This window comes from Schistocerca gregaria, chromosome 4 (assembly GCF_023897955.1).
Source record: "Schistocerca gregaria isolate iqSchGreg1 chromosome 4, iqSchGreg1.2, whole genome shotgun sequence".
Classification (NCBI taxonomy): Eukaryota; Metazoa; Arthropoda; class Insecta; order Orthoptera; family Acrididae; genus Schistocerca; species Schistocerca gregaria.
In genome coordinates, this window is record NC_064923.1 from 574025217 (window position 1) to 574048008 (window position 22792).

At 44.3% G+C, this 22792-nt stretch overlaps 1 protein-coding gene across 1 annotated transcript; it reads right to left on the reverse strand.

Annotated features, from left to right (window-relative positions):
• Positions 1-253: 253 nt before the first annotated feature.
• On the reverse strand, positions 254-21214 carry LOC126266981 (chitinase-3-like protein 1). Its single transcript, XM_049971717.1, has 11 exons — positions 20958-21214; positions 14603-14672; positions 14178-14354; positions 13864-13958; positions 13643-13774; positions 11480-11607; positions 10283-10409; positions 9984-10169; positions 4954-5076; positions 3511-3666; positions 254-652 (listed from the first exon to the last, which is right to left on the reverse strand). The coding sequence occupies exons 2-11, from the start codon at positions 14670-14672 to the stop codon at positions 377-379; spliced, it is 1470 nt and encodes a 489-aa protein (XP_049827674.1). The 5' UTR covers positions 20958-21214; the 3' UTR covers positions 254-376.
• Between the last annotated feature and the right edge of the window lie 1578 nt (positions 21215-22792).

The following is a 22792-nucleotide window of genomic DNA, read 5'->3' on the forward strand; positions in this document are numbered from 1 at the left end:
GTAGAGATCGCGCTCAACGCATTAGGCAGAAAACATCTCACACAGAGGTACACAAGCAGTCATTCTTCACACCTATCTTCTGTGGTTGGAACGAGGAGAAGCTCTAATAGGCGATACGTTGAGAAGTACCCTCTGCCGTGTACATCACAGTGATTCGCAGAGTTCAAAACTACATGTGTAAGGAGTACAGTCAGTTCCTTCAAATGTTAGCATCTGAATTGGGACGGGAATGCTTGGTCGACAAATAAGATGCTTTTGCGGTGCACAGTAAAGCTTTATTTAGTCAACGCACGCCATGGCGGCTAGCGGAAGTACAATTTGAAGAAGCAGGTACTTGAGTGCAAAGGCGAGGTATCGGCAGACTACGGGAGAGCGTTCAGCAGGCGACGAGGCTCTTGTAGTTGCAGGCCGAGGAAGACTCGTCGAAGACGAGGTCCCCTGGGCAGGTGAACTTGCTGGCGGTGTAGCCGCTGCCAGAGGCAGTACACAGGTAGAAGACGCCGCAGTCGCTGGGGTCCCGAACGTAGCCCGCGGAGCTGCACACGCCGGAGGAACTGCTGGCACTGGCTGCCGTGTTGCTGCTGCTGGAGGAACTGGAACTGCTGCTGGAGCTCGAGCTGGAACTGCTGCTGGAGCTGGACGAGCTGGAACTCTGTAAAGTACGTCACAGGCTTCAATAAAGGCAGATGGTTCAATCTCATAGTACATCAGAGAGACTGTGGGAAGTTGTTCAGCGCTCCCTGCAGTTCCACGCCGTTCTATTAGGCGCCTTGTTTTATGCGGTCATTCTGCAGCTGTCTTGAAAGCTAGAGAGTTGATGGGTGGCTTCATAAGCTATGCAGTTGCTGAATTTCTTCGGAATTGGGCCGGCCATGTGCTTAGGGTATAGGTAAGTACATGTCTGGGTAAAATGATTGAAGACTGGAGTACATATTCCTACGTAAGTTTGTAACAGTGTTATATTTTGCGTACATTGATGTATTTGATTACTTGTGTAATAAAGCTTGTTTCATCGGAGTTCCCCTTACCATGTACCCTAAGCCTTACGACATTCAGAGAATTTTGTGACATTTGAGAATTGTGAAAAAGACTTGCGTTCTATTTTGTATCATACGCAGCATAAGATTGTAAGTTTTGCACAGCTTGCTTGCGCTTGTGTGTAATGGAGACACTAAACATTTACAATGTCATCTCTCTTGGACACCTATGTGCTACGTGTGACAAATTTGTAAAGCCTGCGTGTTGTAGGCAACTATTAATATCACCATTGTCTGCCTTGATGTTGTAACCTGTATGTGTCCTAAGATCCGATGATGGCGGCTTAGTTTCGCTGAAAGCGGTAATCATGGAATAAAAAAAATTCCTGTGATCTTGGCTACCAGTGTATTGTTTTATACTTTAATTAATCACAACGTAATCATTATTTATAGTTTAACGCGCACTACATTACATTCATGTACTTAGGTGATAAAAGGCATGGGATAGTAATATGAGCATACACAGATGGCGGTAACATCGCTCATCAAGGTATAAAGAGCAGTACATGGGAGAAGCTATCGTTTATACTCAGGTGATTCACGTGAAAAGTTTTCCGGCATGAATATGGCCGCACGACGGGAATCTATATACTATGAAGGCGGAATGGTAGTTGGAGCTAGACGCATGAGACATTCCATTTCGGAAATCGTGAAAGAACTGAGTTTTCCGAGATCCAAAGAGTCAAGAGTGTGCCGAGAACACCAAATTTTAGACATTGTCTCTCACCACGGACAACGCAATGGTCGACGGCCTCCTCTTAACGACAGAGAGCAGCGGCGTTTGTGTAGATTTGTCAGTGCTAACGTAGAAACAACACTGCGTGAAGTAATCGCAGAAATCAATGTTGGGACTTACGACGAACGTATCCCTTAGAACAGTGCGGCGAAATTTGGCGTTAAGGAGCTATGACAGCAGATCACCGACGTGAGTGCCTTTGCTAACAGCACGACATCGCCTCTTCTGGGCTCTTGTCCGTATTGGTTGGACCCTAGACAACTGAAAAAATTTGACCTGCCCATACGAGTCCCGATTTCAGTTGGTAAGAGCTGATGGTAGAGTTTGAGTGTGGGGCAGATCCCATGAATCCATGGACCCAGGCTGTCAATAAAGCACTGTGCAAGCTGGTGATAACGATGAGGGCTGATTTTACATGGAATGGACTGAGCATTGACTGTAAATTGTTATGTTCAGCTGCTTGGAGTGACCATTTGCAGCCATTCATGGACGTAATCTCAAACAATGACGGAATTTTTATGGATGTCAATGTCCCATGTTTGCAGGCCACAATTGTTCACGACTGGTCTGAAGAACATTCTGGACAGTTCGAGAGAATGATTTGACCACCCAGATCGCCAGATATGAATGCGATAGAACGTTTATGAGACGTAATCGAGAGGTCACAAAATCCTGGACCGTCAACACTTTCGCAGTTATGGACGGATGTAGAGGCACATGGATCAATATTTCTACAGGCGACTTCCAACGACTTATTGACTCCCTGACACTTCGTGCTGCTGCACTACGCAGCGAAACAGGAGGTCCGACACGATATTAGGTGGTATCCCGTGACTTCCCTCACCTCAGGGTAAACCTGCAGATTCTTCTTTTTTTCTTTTGCTAATGCCTTTGATCAGCATAGGCGCAGGGTCGGCATTGTTATTAACGGATTTGGCATGATTAATTTAAGTGGTGGCCGGATGGCCTTCATGTCGCCACCGTGTTACCCTCCTGGAGTGAAAAATATATACCTCAACTTTTGCGTATCGGGTTACGCATGTGAAAGTGAGAGACAGTCTTCTAAACGTTTGAGAATCGTGTTAACTGTGACGCGATTAGGGTACCAACCTGCTATTCACTTGGTGGGATGTGGCAAACCATCTAAAAACCACATTCAGACTGGCCGGCACATCGACCTTCGTGGTTAATCATCCGGACGGACTCTATCTGTGGCCATCGCACCTCTCCGCCCCTGAATCGGTGCTTTAACGCGCACGGCTATGAGGGCGGGCTCATAAACACAAGTTGTGCATAAAAAATGAGGTAAGAAGGTAGGTGTGTAACATGGCTTCAAACAGGGTTAGAGTTTCAGCAGGCAGGGGCTGCGAGCACATAGCTCTTGGAAGCCTATAGGACCCTACATCTCTAAGCTGGAACCACTCCTTGCTTCCTTACATCTTCGCGTTCCATATTTTCTGAGACTGAGCTTGCCATCGTAGCAGCGAAGATGTCCGGGATGTTCTGCATTTAACAGGTGAAACATCAAAGACACGTTCTAACGTCCCACATAAGAAAATAAAATCTTAACTGCGTGAAAAATACATTGGAAGCTTATGACAAACTGGTTGTTTTAAATGGATATGAAGTTGTCGGTATGCGGGGGATATCGTTCAGAGGAAAAGAAAATAGAGAACCAGAAGAAGGTAACATGTGTATACGTCGTAAGCTGCTGTTAACTGCAGTGACCAAACTTACTGAGGAACCGCTGTTGGTGGAGGTGATTCCACGAAGGACCTCGTTGATGGTGCTGAGAAGAGGGTAGGTCTTCGAACCACATAGGCCTTTGAAATCGTCTGTCTCCAGGCTCCAGATCATTCCACCAGCCAGGCCCATGTCGAGAACGTATTGAGACTGAAAGTAAACACCAAAAAATATAGTCGTTGCTGATGTATATCGGTATATGCTATGCAGTGGTTGACATCAGAACATTATTCTAAGTTCATAGCAGGGAATACGAAGGGGAAGGAAGGAAAATTTTTATCAGTGAAAACTCAGACTGCAGATCTACAATAGTGTTTGTCTTGCTAGATCCCAATGTGTCTCCTGTTAATAGAATGAATCCTGTTTTTAGTGCTTCGGTGCCGTTTATTACTCTTTACGTATTTCTTGCTATTATTCAATGGCTGTTACTAAGGGCAACTTGTTTTTCAATTTTTGTAGTGTTGGGCACTGAATTTTTAAACATATAACGGCCTCTGTCTCTTGGTACTACTGGTTACCCAGTTGAGCAACTAGTCGCTTGTAGCGGTTTGTTTCTTTATCAATGTCTGAGGTGACGTATTAAAGAACTGAGTAATATCCTGACTTGACTACAAAGTTTCCCGGAGTATTCTTGGTATCGCCTAGTGGCTGGTTCCTCCTCAGCAGATAACAGGACGGGAAGTAACTCAGAAAGTGGAGTATGCGACGCAGCGCCGCATTGCGAAGCCTTTATAATTTCTCAGTGTGAGAATTTGCTTTTGTGTCCCAGATCGAACAGACAAGTTACATTGCACGCCAGACTGTCGCTTCATGCAAGGTATAATGATGACCTTTCATTAATAAGTGGATAAAATGCACACAGGATTTGGGATGTCTTCTTCCATACCTGGTGTGCGTGTTGTCTTCATGTAAGCCCCCGATTAACTATCCCTGAAAGCGTCCTGTAGTCTGGGTTAAATGCAGCTGGCGAACGGCTGCTGCTTATTAGGGCAGTGTCACCTGAGTAAAAGCACTTGGTGACGAAGGGCGAAGTTAGGAGGCAAGTACCGTAGGCAATGCACAAGACAGGGCCTATCACGAATCCTTGCGGCACTCCTGTATGAATCTGTCATTGAGACGACTCGCTGTATGCAATCCATACTGCCAAGATACGCCAACAGAGGTAGTTCTAGAGGAAGTCCAATATTGAACTTAGCATTCCCTAAATATTTATCACGCAACTTCGTATTAACGCTAGTACGCCATCTTCAGTTAACTGTTACTGTCTCGTGAACGCCTTGTAAGACGAATACTTTACAGTGAATTACATACCTGCCTTGGAATATTTATAGTTCGTGTTTTAAATTGGTAAATACCAAGAGTTTTTCACAGGGTGTGAGGGAAGAATCCACCAAAATGAACAGGGAAGAGCTAGATAATTGCAGTGTCGCCTGTTACCTTCAGCCTGATGGATTCTTCGTTGTCGTAGCCAATCCATTGATTTCCGTTCACGGCATATGGCACCTTCTGCTCTTCGTCCCAAACGACTGTCCACCCACCAGCGTTAATCTTTTCACAGATCTGCAAATATGAAAAGGATTACACAATCAGTTGTATTTACTCCAAAAGATAGTACGTTACCGAAATGTATCTCGACAGAGGTCAATGAATAACTTAATGTGTAACCACTGAGATAATAGGCGTACAAAAGCAACTTTGACCGCCAGAATTTCGCCATTACAAGTGGTAAATATTATCTAAGGAAACTGATGAAAGAATGAATGGAATGGATTAAGCACTTATGAAGAACGTCTCTGAAGGGTATAGCTGTATATGCGGCCCAACCGGACGCGAAGGTTGCAGAATGGAAAAAGCATCGTAAACTAAGTGTTTCTCAAGAAAGAGATGCTTTCAGACGAACTTTAGAAGTAATGGTGTGCTTCCTTTAGAGTAAGAATCCGGTATTATGCAACAGAAATGTAAACTGATGCCAATTAATACGACTGGAGGATACTGTAAGTCAGAGTCGGCCGTGAAGACAGCCCAGAGCAAATGACGGGGAGAGGGAAGGTCAGGCCCGTTCATACAAGCTCTGCAACTTTTATAGCTGCTCAGCACACTATACTAGCAACTTTTACCTGTTAGACACACCAACTTACCAAAAACTGCCCTAAATGCCTACCCAAACTCTGCAACTAGAAGCTTATCTGTGATGAATTTCTCTTGATCACCCTCCGCAACACTTCAGTGAACCATATTTTAAGGAGTACAACAATATTAAGCTAACATTTATGTTACAGAAGCTAAGTCATTATATTAAATACCCTGACTGTCAGAAAGACGACGAAAACATGCTAAAAGGAAAGAATTTATATAACAAAGTTCTTAGTTGAAAGCACTGTTGTGTAAAACATAAATTTAAGTTAACAATGTAGGAAAAGGTAAATTGCTATATACCGTAAAGTTGCAGACAGGCACAAATAAAAGACGCTTACACGAAATTTTAATTGTGTCTGTCTGCATGTGAACGTGTCTTCTTCACAGCAAGTAGCAATCTTTTCCTACATTGTTAATATTCCTACCAGGCGTTTCCATTGTTCGATAAATTTCGGATAACATACTTCAAAAAGTGCAGTTTGTTCGTTTCACTATCTTGCCATTGCACAATCTTCTTCTAGATGAATGTATGGCTTTCTTTGGTCTTTTTGTCTTCTTTTGTTATTATTTAGACGAGTGTAAGAGTCTTTACTGTTTTCAAATTACTCACATAAATTTAAATTTTAGAGTGAGCCGATTCAAAAAGAGTTAAAGCAATAAAGCCATACTATAAAGTGCAGAGGACTCGTGTGGCCAGATGCAATGCGAGAAGATGTGTTTTCCTCACAAGTATAATTTTCTGAGGTAGACTGGGAACTGAGCGAGTAAGGGATGTTCTGCTGTATTGCACAATAAGTCACAAAACACATCTACTTTTTCAGGTTTCAGGTAATCTAGAGAGGCTGCTTTACTTTTTCACACTCGGTTCCCTTCCTTTTTCAATGCATTTGTTGCAGATTTCTTGCGATCTCTTGAACTGAAGATGGATTAAGAGTGTCATTTCCAATGAGCTTAGACTAAAATATGATCACTTCCTATTGTAAAAAACTGGCATTACAGTTCTTTTTCGAACATCTCCAACACTGTTCATGAGTGGATTTCGCTTTCTTGTAAGGGACAATCAAAACGTTTTCGTTTTAGGGCGCTGCTGTAGCGTAAATGCGACGTAGCGCGTCTCCGATGCGGGTATATGAGCACCGACGTGTAGGCAAGGAATGAGTGTCACATTCGCGTCTTTCCGACCTGCGTGTGGTAAATGCGGAAACGTGAACTATGGCGACGTTATTACCAAATGCGTCCAAACGGGACCTACATGCAGTTATCCTTTTCTTGGCTGTCGGAGGGCAAACAGCAGTAGACATCCACCGGAGAATAGAGAATGTGTGAGGCACAGCATGTCTGTCGAAAACCACCGACATGGGATGTTCGCGATTCGACACAAGACGCCGGTCGTTCTGGGAGGCCAGGGTCGTTCAATACGGACAAGTGGAAGATACTCGGGCACCCGCCCTATGGTCCTGATCTATTCCAATGAGCTTAACACGCCTTTGGTTCCTTAAAATAATCCCTTGAAGGGTCGATGATTCCTGTCGGAGGAATATGTGCAACAGGCACTTACGGGTTTATTCACGCAACATGATATCGTGTTTTACCAAACGCGTTCTACACTCCTGGAAATGGAAAAAAGAGCACATTGTCACCGGTGTGTCAGACCCACCATACTTGCTCCGGACACTGCGAGAGGGCTGTACAAGCAATGATCACACGCACGGCACAGCGGACACACCAGGAACCGCGGTGTTGGCCGTCAAATGGCGCTAGCTGCGCAGCATTTGTGCACCGCCGCCGTCAGTGTCAGCCAGTTTGCCGTGGCATACGGAGTTCCATCGCAGTCTTTAACACTGGTAGCATGCCGCGACAGCGTGGACGTGGAACCGTATGTGCAGTTGACGGACATTGAGCGAGGGCATATAGTGGGCATGCGGGAGGCCGGGTGGACGTACCGCCGAATTGCTCAACACGTGGGGCGTGAGGTCTCCACAGTACATCGATGTTGTCGCCAGTGGTCGGCGGAAGGTGCACGTGCCCGTCGACCTGGGACCGGACGCAGCGACGCACGGATGCACGCCAAGACCGTAGGATCCTATGCAGTGCCGTAGGGGACTGCACCGCCACTTCCCAGCAAATTAGGGACACTGTTGCTTCTGGGGTATCGGCGAGGACCATTCGCAACCGTCTCCATGAAGCTGGGCTACGGTCCCCCACACCGTTAGGCCGTCTTCCGCTCACGCCCCAACATCGTGCAGCCCGCCTCCAGTGGTGTCGCGACAGACGCGAATGGAGGGACGAATGGAGACGTGTCGTCTTCAGCGATGAGAGTCGCTTCTGCCTTGGTGCCAATGATGGTTGTATGCGTGTTTGGCGCCGTGCAGGTGAGCGCCACAATCAGGACTGCATACGACCGAGGCACACAGGGCCAACACCCGGCATCATGGTGTTGGGAGCGATCTCCTACATTGGCCATACACCTCTGGTGATCGTCGAGGGGACACTGAATAGTGCACGGTACATACAAACCGTCATCGAACCCATCGTTCTACCATTCCTAGAACGGCAAGGGAACTTCCTGTTCCAACAGGACAATGCAAGTCCGCTTGTATCCCGTGCCACCCAACGTGCTCTAGAAGGTGTAAGTCAACTACCCTGGCCAGCAAGATCTCCGGATCTGTCCCCCATTGAGCATGTTTGGGACTGGATGAAGCGTCGTCTCACGCGGTCTGCACGTCCAGCACGATCGCTGGTCCAACTGAGGCGCCAGGTGGAAATGGCATGGCAAGCCGTTCCACAGGACTACATCCAGCATCTCTACGATCGTCTCCATGGGAGAATAGCAGCCTGCATTGCTGCGAAAGGTGGATATACACTGCACTAGTGCCGACATTGTGCATGCTCTGTTGCCTGTGTCTATGTGCCTGTGGTTCTGTCAGTGTGATCATGTGATGTATCTGACCCCAGGAATGTGTCAATAAAGTTTCCCCTTCCTGGGACAATGAATTCACGATGTTCTTATTTCAATTTCCAGGAGTGTATGATGATTGCCTGAGCTCTCTCAGTGGTTTTGCCTGGTTACCATGCCGATTCTGATCTGCAGGACCTTCGAACGGAAGCCTTTTGATCGCCTCCTACATAATGTCTGCATTTAAACTTTTTCTAGGACAGGCCGCTTGTATTATACATTACTTTTATTCTGTTTACTACCATCAGTTTCTCTATCCTACATATCTAACAATCTTTTTCAATGACTTACTTTCTCGGCGCTGGATTCAACCCTATTATAATTCTCTGTTTCCAGCTACGGGCTACATGGGCCTATGATGACAGGGGTAAAAAAGGCACTTCTACCTGGGTGACAAACTGCGAAATTGGAGTAGCGGGAACAATGGCCCCTTCGTCGAACTTTTATGAGTTGCGGAGCTTCTGTCAGACTAGTAACACATGGATACGGTACTGTGTAAGCTACACAAACACTGATGTAATCTCAATTAAGACTAGACCTACATTCGTGGGCTAAACGACAATAATAAGTGAGTGTCACTGCCAGCAGGTGCCTGACCTTCTTGCTTTACGCATACGTCAGAGGATGCATTTGTTCGCCTTCCACTGTGGGACATCACGCCAAAGTTGATACCATCTACAATCTGATCGGCACCTGGTGAAGCCATGTGCTAAAACATCCAAATCCTCCTACCAATCATGACGCGTTGCTTAAGAAGGAGTACTACCTGTTACACTAAAGGAAGTTGCAGAAACGTGTTTAATGTTTATCCAACAGAATCTAATGCCCTGGATTGCTGAAGAAACACACAGACAAAAGTTTCGGTAAAGGTGTTGTCTAAACTGCAGTAAAGCTGTTGCCATCGGTGGAAAATTAAGATAAACTGGAGTGTTCAAGTCCTAGAGAGCCGGCCAAGATTCGTGACAAAGAAGTGTTCAGTCCGGACAATTTGAGTGGCTGTTATTGGATCTCCCTGGGAACGATTCATCAACAAGCACCCGCTTCCGTGGCTACGAAATGCAGACTTTAAAGAGAACATTGTGCACAGTGCCGGAGGATCACAAATTGTTTGCCGAAGGAATGAGGCCCAATGATTATGTATCCAAAGTTCAGCTCAATCGTTGTATTATGTTGAAACGGAGGCACTGTTCTTGGCGGATGTTACTTTGGACACTTTTTATGAACGTCAGTTTTGGTGTAAAATGTAAGTCTTAGTAAGAAACTAAATATTCATTTCCAAGCATTAGATCCTTGTCTCAAAGCATCCTCCATCACCTGCATAATGTCAACCATAAAGTATTTGGGTAGCTTGCGCAGTAAATAAGTGCGGCAGTACCTCGTTGTAGCCCATCATGCCGGACTCCATGGTGTAGGGCCCGTTGGTGCCGGGTGCAGTAGCTGGGGCTCCGACGCCGGTGTTGGCAGCGCTGGACAAGGTGAACGTCCTCCCGTAGGTGCCCATGCCCAGAACAAGTTTTGAGGGGTCGGCTCCATTCTGGATCCAGTAGCGCACACTCGAATCCTGGGAATCGTACAGATGCAATGTGTCATCTGCCACTCGTCCCACCTAGCCACCTAGCCTGGAGCGTGCTTTTCCAGTGGCGCAGAGTAGTCTAAGGGGGAACAGATACTCACCACGTTCAGCTGCCTCTCAGCCTCGGTCTTGTCAGCAGAGCTGGCGTACAGTGGGGCGTTCTGTCCGGTCTTGCCGTCCCACGATCCGTGGAGGTCATATGTCATCAGGTTGATGAAGTCCAGGTACCTGTAGAAGATTAAATGTTGCAGGTGGTGATGCCTCTGTAAGAGAGGGCTCTAAAAGCAGTCTGGGAACACAAAAAGAAAGACAAAGTCACTAAATAATGTCATAGAATATCTGTAAGAAAAAGTGTGTTGTTGGTGTGCAGAGTCGGAGATATTTGCACAATCGAGGTGTCAGTGTAGGGCATTACAAGCTTTATGACCTTGCAGTTATTGGTACTGCTGAAAAATGGGCTGCATTTAGGAAGAAGGGTCTTGGCACGCAAATTTCATTAGCACGGGAAAAGAAGACATTCTGCAACACCAACAAAAGTTGCTAACAAAATATTCGACGGGCGCAATGAAGGATCTGAGATATCCATTGACATGTTGGAACAAACAGAACCTTGCAGGAAGTTACTGGAGAGATTCTCTGGATGTTATTGTTATGTTTCTAAAGTTACTATGTGATGGAAAGATCTTAATTTCGAATTTAGGCTTTCTCGGAGAATTTCATTGATTATTCGAGGTATCAGAGATGAATAGAAACGTCATTTTGAAGCATCTGGTGACGATGTCGAGTAATAAACGCTTTGAAACACCGCTTCAAGGCAACATTTCCACTCATTTGATGTCCGGTGGAGATTTAATCAAGGTGTTATTTGTTTGAGATTACGTTTTGTAAAGAGTAACTTTGATCAAACTAGCCAAGGTCCAAAACGGATATCTTTTGTTTAAATGAAAAGAACTGTAATATAGGTCAGTTATATTTGTATAGATGGTGCTCTAAAACTTTTGTTATTGACTGCAAACACCACACTCAAGTGCAGTTGTTTATAATTAACACATGTAATTAATGTATGTGAACTTCTCAACTGCCCCCTAATAAATCCATCAGCACTTAGTTAAATTCAGTAGCAGTGATAACAAATTGATCAACACATTAATTACCTTCCCAAAGTAAGCCAAATTGCACAGTGCATAAAACTGCACCCAGTATGGAGATACCAGCTAATCGCTCCCTACAAGATGTTTCATTGTGATTTCGATACCCTTGGGAGAGGATAAGGTACATGTTGCTCGTTTGCGACTTACTTGGATATTTGTGGTACGTCGTACGCTGTTCCGATTAGGTAGCGGCCGACACCCACTGCGGCCGTCAGAAGATACCCGTATTTGTCGAATTCTGTCCTCAGCTCCTTAATCAGCTCAACGAACGCCGTCTGAAACAGAATTTTACTAGCGTCAGGTCTCCATGTATCCATAACTTAGCGAAGGACACTGTGACTCATGTTGACGCTAATAACACCAGCTTAGAGATATCATGGTGCGGATTTACAAAAACTGAAAACTGATTCACTAACCACGTATCATTGTAACAGGTAAAATTTTGAGTTAAAAAAAATACAAACAGTTGCAGTATGCGAGAAATACAGTGTGTCGTCAAAAGTTTGCAAACATCAAGTGAAACGTGGCGTGTGTGAGGCCGTGCCTTGCATCCGAGGAGTAAAAGGTTTATGCACAATATTAATTGTGAAGAAATGACAGTACCATTTACGACAGCTGTTCGGAAAGTAAATGAAAACCACAGTGAAAACCAACAATTTTTATTCGTAACAGTTGACCCCACTTCCAGCTACCTCTCTAAATAGTCGCCTCTCCAACTTAGACATTTGTCGTGGCGTTGTACAGACTTTCCAGTACCCTTGTCACAGAAAGCAGCCGCCTGTGCTTTCCGCCAATTCTCGACGCTGGCCTATCTTTCGTTGTTTGTGCCAAAATGTTGTCTTCGTAGACAGCGGTTCCTGTGTGCAGTGATGAACAACGGAGGGAGCCAATTAAGGGCTGTATTATGGGTGATCAAACACTTCACATCGAAAACGTTACAGGAGTGTCTTCGTTGCCTCTGAAGAATGCGGCTGAAAATTGTCTTGAAGAGAGAAACGCATGACATTTATGGTATGTACGCTGCATAGCTTCAGGCGAAATCTCTCACTAAGTCAACAAACTTGGTGGGAGACACTGTTGTTTCAGTCATCTCCGTGACCACTTTGCGCATGGACTGGAAAGAGCGATCGACAGGCCCAACACATCTGTGGAAAAGTTCCATCGGGTCTTCACATTTCGAGGCCTAATCGGACCTTACTTTCCGAATGCGCCAGAATGAATCTACTACCATTATGGTCTTCAGCAAATGGTACTGCCTACTATTACTTTCAACTATTACGTTATTTTCGACATGTTTATGATACTGCCATCACCAGATCCTGTAATAACCAGCAAAATCTGTGTATAGAAAATCAGAAGTCAAGATCCGTAAAATCTCATCCAAAAAATCCCTCAAACGAAGTTCAACATAATGTGAAACTCTCCAGCAGAGTTCGCTACTGAATGCCCGCTTCGCCTGATGTTTCATTGCACACTGACAGTAAACGAAACGTGGTATACAGTAATACAATAAAAAAAATAATCGTCAGCGACCTAGCCAGTATTATTCGCAAAACAGGATGGATGGTGTCTGAAGAACGAACAAGATTGTACTTGCAGGGCTTTTTACTGCATTGGGTGCGGCATTTCTTTTTCGAACCTGACGAAAGATAGCTCATTACGTTTTTCAGCAGCCACTGCAAAAACTAGACCTTTTAATGCACTGTTGCAGTTTACCGAGGCTAAATGTTCAGCACGAAGAGTTCCTGAAACAGGGCGGTCGTCCTTTAGGAGTATACTCAAATGGCAACACTGAAACCCTTCATGTCAAGTATCAACTATACTCAAGTGGCCTGGTGCCATCTCAGCTAAAAGCGTTAACTCGCTTTCGAACGACAGGAAATGTCTCGCTGTCCAAAGTCGTGAGATAGACAAGATGTTTAAACAGTGCTTTTCCCGAGTGTTTGGTTCTCTATAATTATGGAGCTTTAGGCCTGAGTTCCAAATTCTGGCTATTTAGTTTTTTATTTGTCCGTACACAGAATGGAGGCCTCAGAGCGCAGACCATTGGTGAGCACCAACCGACAAATAACATGTGTATGATATACTATGTTATCGGATCAGTTCTATTATTTTTTTGGTGTGCCAGTGTCGCTTGAGACTATAGCTGCAAGTGTTTTGGATCGTTCTGAAATTTTGCAAAACTAAATCAGCATTTGAAACTGTACCTTATGCCTTAATGAGAGCAGCAACACACTTACTTGGTCAGATCAGACCTCAGAACGGTTTCCATACAAAAGAGCGCACTTCTCGATGCAGGGAGCGACTCACCAGATCTCCTGGAGAACCGCCACGGTTAGCCGGATATTCCCAGTCCAGGTCGAAGCCATCAAAGCCGTACGTCTTCACGAAATTCACGACGTTTTGCACGAATTTTGCTCGTAGCGAGGCATCGTTCATTACCTTTATAACACAGAAGCAGGCAGCGTAACGTCATTAGCAAAACAGCTAAAAGGACAACAAATTTTCACTGCGCCTTGTGTTCTACTTACAGCCGAATACGTAGCAGAACCTTCATTCCATCCTCCAATGGCGACCAGAGTTTTCGTGTTGGACGATTTCAGTGCGTTGAAGCGGTTATATGCGTCTACCGTGAAAGGAAAAAGTGAGTGTTATATCTAGTACATTTTATTGCAATATGTGGAAATATTATGTTATTTCTTCACTTTACAGGGCACCATTTTACGAGTAACTTCAATAAACCTCTAATTCTCTGACGCGAAAGAATCAGACGTGAAACGTTAGAAAATTCAGCACGTAGCTGTGATTATTGTAGTTTGTTCGAATCTTCCGTTAGCTGACTTACTTTTTCCACTTGGAAGGTCAAGCCACTCATCCAGAATCCTGACCTCTCCTGCAGACGTTATGCCAACGAAAGTGTAGATGAGGTGCGTGCACAGCTCCGGCTGAATGTACTCTATCTCAAACCTGCCGTTTCCGTTCCTGTAGGCGGACCAGCTGCCGTGGTAGCACACGACCTTTTCTGGAAAACAGTGCGAGCGTCATTTCATAGCTGTGGTGAGCACCAACAAAAATAACGAAACAATTATGGAAGAAGAAAGTACGTAACTACACTATGTTTGAGGCTCCAGAACCTGAAGTAACCTTTCAGAAGGTAACACAAAAGCAAATAATGTATTGAGTTCTATGCTTCATTTGGCCTCTACATTCACACTGCGTTATCACGAGAACACACAGGGATAGGCATATAGGAGTTTGGGCTAAACTTACTGTCCTCGGCACCACATATGCTGAGAGAAACGCCGAGAATCACGGCAAGTCGAAGCCAGAAGTGAGACATCTGTGAACACAAAAAATTTTTACTTTGTGATGACTGACCATGTGAACATACAAGAAAGAAAAGCGTTGAAATCATCTTGACAAGTTTCGTAACATAACCTCAATTATATATTACTAGTTTAGCGCCTGCTGCTGCTGTCCTCGGGTAGACGGTATGGTTTAATTAAGGCCATAGAAGTATGGTCTTTTCCGAATGTATTTCTGACCAAAAAGCGATTCTGGTAGCTGGAGTCGAAGGTTTTTTTAATCGTGCCTTTTGAGGTACCGTGGTGATATTTCCATAGAAACTTTCATCCCCTAACACGTATTTCTTTATTTCTAACCGAGATAGCAAAATATTTTCATGAAAATTTTCATCCCCTGTATCATCCCCTTAGGGCTGAATTTCCAAAAACACTGAAACCCGTATTTTCTTTTTTTTAAATTTTGATCCGAGATGTCAGACACTAAGTTTCATAGATGCACTTTTAAAAATGTTTTAGTAGTTATTTAATAATGATTTATTCTCAAAAACAGAATTTGCACCCACTATATCACCCCTTTAAGGGTTGAATATTCAAAAATTCTGAACTTTCTTTGTTCTAGCTTCAAAATTCCATTAATATCGCCGTATTTTCGGAACACCTTTTGTCCCCTATTTCACCCTCTTAGAGGCTGAGAGGCTGAATTTCGAAAAATTTCTTCTTAAACGATGCCTACGGTATAAGGTCAACACCTTCTCCCAACTTCAAGTTTCTGTCTTCAGCAGTTTGGGCTAGGCGGTGATGAGTCAGTGAGCCAGTCACAAAATTTCCTTTTATGTGTAGAGGTAAACTGGTGAAAGGGCGTAAAGGGTGTTCGAGATATCGCTCATTAAACTTTTAATTGAATGAAACATCATACATACTAGGATCAGCGTCCGTATTAAACATAATACACTACAATATACACATGTAAATACTTTGTTATTCCTGTCCGTATGATACAAGACAAACGAGGAAAATTATATCAGTGCTGGAATAGTTCAGAAATATGTAAACGTGGTGTGTGACTTCTGCTAACAGCCCACATTGCCCAACACCTGCATGCCAGAGGTCAAATGGTATTACTGGGGAGTTAGGGAGAGGTATTTCACTGCTTTACAGAGCAGATATCCTTCTCTGCAGTAGAGAGTCCACTATTTTGAAACTTCCTGGTAGCACGTTTCATTTTACCGCGTCTCCCGACGAATTATCTTCATTTAAGTTGAGTTATGGACGCAGTCTCCACAGCATTGTGTTTACCTTCCACTTTGTGACGTTTACTCCACAGTGGAGAAAACTTTCTCAAAGAAGCTGCCTCAAAGACACCGGTACGTGTTCAGAGATGCTACGGTCGAATTGCTGGGTTGCCTCTGTACAGGGTGTTTCAAAGTCTTTGCATCAAACGTCTAGGGGTGACAGATCAAGTCACGCAAAACAACGTCTGCTAGAGGTACAATGTTCGCTGACACTTCAGCCGATGCTAGTGCTTTCTTTGCAGGCCCTGGGAAGACGAGATTTCGCCGAACTAGCAGGGTCTACAAACCAGGTGTACAGCATCTGCATACGACCTCTTCTAGTAAAATGATAGAGTGATTTTCAACAAGAAAACCTTAAGAATGTATGTCTATAAACGGAGAAAGATATGTTAGAAGCAAATCGAGAACTTTAATTTAATCGGACTACCTCTTTTCTCGTGGATATGTGTGTCGAAAAGTGCTTATGCCCTAGCGCCTCTCAGGGACATAAATCATAACGAACGACGGCTAGCGCCCCTGCGGAACGACAACGAACATTCTTTCTCTAACAAAAACTGTTCCCCATGGCGTGATATGCCACCCCTAGACTTTTCATGCGAAGACTTCGAAACGCCCTGAATACAGCGTATAGCAGCACGACTCTGACACACAGGGTTGTAGAGGGAGCAGCCTATTGAGGAAAAAACCGAGGACGGAAATACATGCCCGGAAACGTCATCCAACAAGGCTACAGTAGGTTAAAGTCAAAGTTGCCAACACTTGCTAATTGGCAATTTCGACAGCAAACGTAAGTTCGCACACTGACGCAATCATAGTCTCACAGAGGGCAACGGGCACGACGCCATATGACGTTCTTGATGCAGGCTGGTCTAGTGCGAGGTATTACGCTTGCGGTCTGTCAGCCTACCGGCAGCCGTCAAAGCTCTGTTTCCTCGTTGGATGACATTTTTCAATTTGTTTCTCAGTATACTCTCTAAAACCTTTTCGTGTCAGTGTCATACCGTTACACCCTATATATTCTGAGTGTTGTAAAAACTGCCTAATATTTTGAGAGGTAGTAGTACTTGTCTGGACAAGAAAGACAAGTCGAGTAGTCACAGGTGCGGAAACGCTTGCTTCAAGAGATCCGGACACTTGTTTATGTGGGACGCAGGATGAAGTTTGGCTGCTGATAGCTGCACAGTCGTTACATTGGCTCTCCGAAAAACATATGCAACATACTGTTTCGATGTCTTTTCTGTATCAGAGTACACACTTGGTACACGTCAATGTGAGCATTAGCTAATCTGCAGTGAAACGTGTGGTGCGAGTTACGCTGAACTGTAGTTTCAGTCGTGTCCGTCTGTGGTAAATTACTAGGAACCAGGTACTTTCCGCTTCGCACTGAACAATGGCCTGAGAAGTACGAGTGTAGGACTAAGAGTCCATGAAGTGCAAGACTCTGAAGGAGGTCTCATACCGTTCTAACGGGACGCTTACAGCGCACGTATCAACCTGCGCGTGATACGTAAATACTATTGGTGGAATTCAGCAGTAAGTGTTCTTGAAGAGTGATATTACATTTACGTTATTACAAATGATTATGATATTGGACGGGTGGAGGGTTCTCAGTAAGTAGCCTACTGCCCTCGAATACCAACAGGTGTTACTCCCATTTCTACGAAGGACGATCGCACATGCTACGTCCTACGTAATATAAAGTGACCTAGGCCTTCTTGGGGCCGTCAAGTAAGAGTGTAATAAAACTTCGAGTTTTCGACGATAACCCCCGTCGCCTTCATCAGGAGCAAACGGACTGCTGTGACAACTGCTGTGGTGGTCTTATATCAACCCGTGATTAGTTGATCAACGACAGTGTGAAGTCGCAATGGGAATCCTGTAGATATGTGCGATGCTGGTAGCTTCACTGCTCCCATTGGAACGTAAGCAACTCGACGAATTTCTTAATGTCGAGGCGCCGCTGCCGTGGGCAACTAGGACCAACGAGGGTTATAGCTGTTGCCCAAGGTGAAGTTGTTGTTGAACAATGTCTCGTCACAAGGAACATCGTTTAAAAACTAATAGGGTCCTACCGAAGGTCGTGACTAACCCTCGTGCAGTTCCGACAACATGACAAAAGCGACCGTTACTGTAATGTATTAACTCTACACTATGTCGTAATTCATTGTGATGTCATTGACTTCCAGGCGTTAACATGAATAAGCACGGGTATTTCTATTGGTGACTGAGACTTGTGTACGGAAAACATTGCATCAGTATTTACATCATTTACAGACTAATAATTGTAGCTATTAGAAGTTGTATGTTTTTAGGTTGGATAGTGCCTCCAAGTATATGTGGAAAGACAAAGCTTAATTTCCCCTGTGCAGCAGGTCAAGTGCTTAAGTACGCATGTATGTACGCAAAATGGTTAGTCTGTACTGATAGCGGTACTCCACTTTCACTTTGTGATGCAGTTACAGCGGTGCGGAAAACATCAGGTAGTAAATTATGTGACGTTTTTGCTGGAGGACTGTTCGAGGCAGACAAAAAAACAGCCAACTCAAATATATATATATAACGAAATAAGCATCAAACGAATAAACTACAAAGAACGAAACTTGTCTAGCTTGAAGGGGGAGACCAGATGGCGCTATGGTTGACCCACTAGATAGCGTTGCCATATTTCAAACGGATATCAACTGCGTCTTTTTAAATAGGAAACCCCATTTTTATTACATATTCGTGTGGTACATAAAGAAATATGAATGTTTTAGTTGGACCACGTTTTTCGCTTTGTGATAGATGGAGCTGTGATATTCACAAACGTATAAATACGTGGTATCACGTAACATTCCGCCAGTGCGGACGGCATTTGCTTCATGATACATTTACCCGTGTTAAAATGGACCCTTTACCAATTTCGGAAAAGGTCGATATCGTATTGATGTATGGCTATTATGATCAAAATGCCCAACGGGCGTGTGCAATGTATGCTGCTCGGTATACTGGACGACATCATCCAAGTGTCCGGACCGTTCGCCGAATAGTTACGTTAATTAAGGAAACAGGAAGTGTTCAGCCACATGTGAAACGTCAACCACGACCTGGAACAAATGATGATGATGCCCAAGTAGGTGTTTTAGCTGCTGTCACGGCTAATCCGCACATCAGTAGCAGACAAATTGCGTGAGAATCGGGAATCTCAAAAGCGTCGGTGCTGAGAATGCTGCATCAACATCGATTGCACCCGTACCATATTTCTATGCACCAGGAATTGCATGGCGACGACTTTGAACGTCGTGTACAGTTCTGCCACTGGGCACAAGAGAAATTACGTGACGATGACAGATTTTTTGCACGCTCTCTATTTAGCGACGAAGCGTCATTCACCAACAGCGGTAACGTGAACCGGCATAATATGTACTATTTGGCAACAGAAAATCCACGATGGCTGCGACAACTGAAACATCAGCGACCTTGCCGGGTTAACGTATGGTGCAGGAAGGTTAAATGGTCCCCATTTTATCGATGGAAATCTAAATGGTGCAATGTATGCTGATTTCCTACGTAATGTTCTACCGATGTTACTATAAGATGTTTTCTGCATGACAGAATGGCGATGTACTTCCAGCATGATGGCTATTCGGCACATAGCTCACGTGCGGTTGAAGCGGTATTGAATAGCATATTTCGTGACAGGTGGGTTGGTCGTCGAAGCACCATACCATGGGCCGCATGTTCACCGGATCTGACGTCCCCGGATTTCTTTCTGTGGGGAAAGTTGAAGGATATTTGCTATCGTGATCCAGCGACAACGCCTGACAACATGCGTCAGCGCATTGCCAATGCATGTGCGAACATTACGGAAGGCGAACTACTCGCTGTTGAGCGGAATGTCTTTACACGTATTGCCAAATGCATTCAGGTTGATGGACATCATTTTCAGCATTTATTGCAATAATGAGGTATTTACAGGTAATCACGCTGTAACAGCATGCGTTCTCAGAAATGATAAGTTCACAAAGGTACATGTATCACATTGGAACAACCGAAATAAAATGTTCAAAAGTACCTACGTTCTGTATTTTAATTTAAAAAACCTTTCTGTTACCAACTGTTCGTCTGAAATTGTGAGCCATATGTTTGTGACTATTACAGAGCCATCTATCAAAAATCGAAAAAAGTGGTCGAATTAAAACATTCATAGCGGTCCAACCATAGCGCCATCTGGTTTCCCCCTTCAAGCTAGACAAGTTTCGTTCTTTGTAGTTTGACGTTTATTTAGTGTGATATTTGGCCCGGTCACGATCAATAGACCACTATATATATATATATATATATATATATATATATATATATATATATATATATATATATATATATATATATATATATCACTTAAACCGTTTACACCATGTAACCATGGGTACTAACAAAGTCTCGTATGACAGCGTGCTGTCACTGAATGTCCTGTTGAAGCGGAAAAGCTTGCTGCTGAAATTTGTCTCAAACTCAAGCGAGCTTTAAAGGATATGTGAATGGGTGCGAGCAATATTAGGAAAGATGGCAAACGCTTCAGAGGTGGGGACACGTGCTCGGGCTACTCGTATATTACGGCACGTGACAAGGAAAGAGTGGATGGATTCATTGGAAAAAAAATGCAGCAAAACTTGAAGCAGAACACAATGGGGTGCAGGAAAAGCACGAACTCTTTGGTTAGCAAAAAGCTTGTTTCCGTTTGGTCCCTGAAGAGCACAAAGTTCAGAGAAGAGCCATCATCTAACACCTTCCTCAGAGATATCGAAATAAAGGTGACCATTTTTTCTTCGGCGAATATTGTAACCAACGATGAAAGGTGCATCACTAAGATTAAGACGAGGTGCATAGTGCATCCAAAAGCTAAAAATTAAGTTTACAAGGAGTTGCTCGTGACTTTCGGTGAGGTAATTGCACTTTCCAGTCGAAGGCAACCGTACTGGAGTGCCATGGACGACGGGAACAAGAGAACAGCTTCAGAGTGAACAAGTAGAGGCTGAGCAGGCTTACCTTGATCCTGGAGATGGCCTCGCTGACTGATGTGTGGGACAGCAGGAGGGAACAGCTTATATAGGCCGTGCGAGCCTCACAAAGGGGATGTGACAAAGGCTACCGCCTTTTATTGTGGACGAGTTTGCACAGCTTACCGGACGATGTGCGGCATAAGGAGAGAGGAGCAAACTGCTTACATTAGACTAAACGCCAGAGCAAACGGGGATTAAGATCCTCCTTCACCTGGCGTCAAATGCGCCGCTAGATGAGGTACTGCGGACCTGTGCCAAACCCAACAACGCAGCGCGCTGCGTTATCGCGCGCTCCTCTGCCTGCGACACGGCCGCCTATGTTGACATACCACAGATTTGCTCTCCGATACGACTGATAATTTCGGCGCAATATCGCCTGCTGACTGGGGACTTCGCGAAATTCGTAGCCGAGATTGATACGTCGCTTTCTCCTCGTCAGCCTTCTGAATGGTTTGACGCCGTCTGCCACAACTTCGTCTCCTGTGCCAATCACTAATCTCAAAGTAGGAAAAGGAAAAGCAAATTAGAGTTCAACGTCACGTTGAAGTGCGATCATTACAGGCGGAGCGCAGGTTCGGTTTATGAATGGGTGGGGAAGGAAATCGGTCGTTCTCTTTTCAAAGAAACCATCCCAGCATTTGAATGGAGGGATTTAGGAAAATCAAGGAAATTTTTCAAAGGAACCAACTCGCCGTTTACATGGCACGATTTGGAGAAACATCAGAGTAGCACTTGCGCTAGTAGCCTTCACTATAGTTCCGTTTAAATTAGCTGTCAGCTGCTTCCTCCAAGAATGCACTTATGGAAACTACTGGAGTTGTCGGCTCCCGCTGTGTTGTGTCTTCCGCTGCGCAAATCTTTGTGCCTGCCGTTTCTAAATTACAAAGCTTTTCCTGATGCAAAAATTTCACATGTTCCAAGGAAAAACCTAATTCTGAACTTAATTAAAATAGGGAACACAATTTTCTAATTCTTAAGGACATTACAGGGATACTGCTTATTAATCTCAGAATATTTACTTGGTTTTTGTTGAAGATGAGACTTTAACTTCGTACTCGCTACGCGTTAAATATCGACAAAATTTGGAAAAAAAATGGCGCTTTCCGAAGCTTACTCACTGTAAATGCGATGCCTCGTGAGACTTTGCGAAGAACACTCACCAAGTAAAGTGTTTTACTAATCATCGAAAAATGAGTGTTTTAGTGAGTTTAATAGTTTTTTAATAGTACAGCACTGTTTCCACACTTTGGAAATTGGATGTTTCAAAAGAGGGAAAAATACAAACCGTAACTCTGGCCCTAATTAAAATCTGACAAACTTAGAGACGCTTTATAGTTGTATACCATACACGAATTGAAGGCTTTTGACGCGAAACATCTTTTCACTCGTCGATCGCATTGCCTTCTGCGACGAATTATCGTCAGATTTGGTTCGCTCATAGCTACAGGACTAACAATGCGTAAACAATAGCTGACCCCAGAGCAGAGAGATCGCGTCTGTTCGTGTTTGTAAAAAATGGTTCAAATGGCTCTGAGCACAATGGGACTTAACTTCTAAGGTCAGCAGGCCCCTAGAACTACTTAAACCTAAGGACATAACACACATCCATGCCCGAGCGGTCACGCGATTGCAGACTGTAGCGCCTAGAACCGGTCGACCACCTCGGCCGTCTCATGTTTGTAGCCTAATATTTGTTTTGACTGTTATGTCTTCGCACCATTATAGGCGCATGTACTTGATTGTTACGGATTAGCTAGCTTTGTGTGAAGTTATAAATGGTGCAGGGGTGGAAATCCGTTTAGGTGGGACACAGATTTTCGT

What these genes read in the sequence shown, in the direction of transcription:
- LOC126266981 (XM_049971717.1), bottom strand. Translation starts at nt 14,672, where the DNA reads ATGTCTCACTTCTGGCTTCGACTTGCCGTGATTCTCGGCGTTTCTCTC. An exon ending in GTTCTGCTACGTATTCGGCT is followed by an intron (nt 13,775 to 13,863) that starts GTAAGTAGAACA and finishes TGTGTTATAAAG; the next exon opens with GTAATGAACGATGCCTCGCT. An exon ending in GACGTACCACAAATATCCAA is followed by an intron (nt 10,410 to 11,479) that starts GTAAGTCGCAAA and finishes AATCTTCTACAG; the next exon opens with GTACCTGGACTTCATCAACC.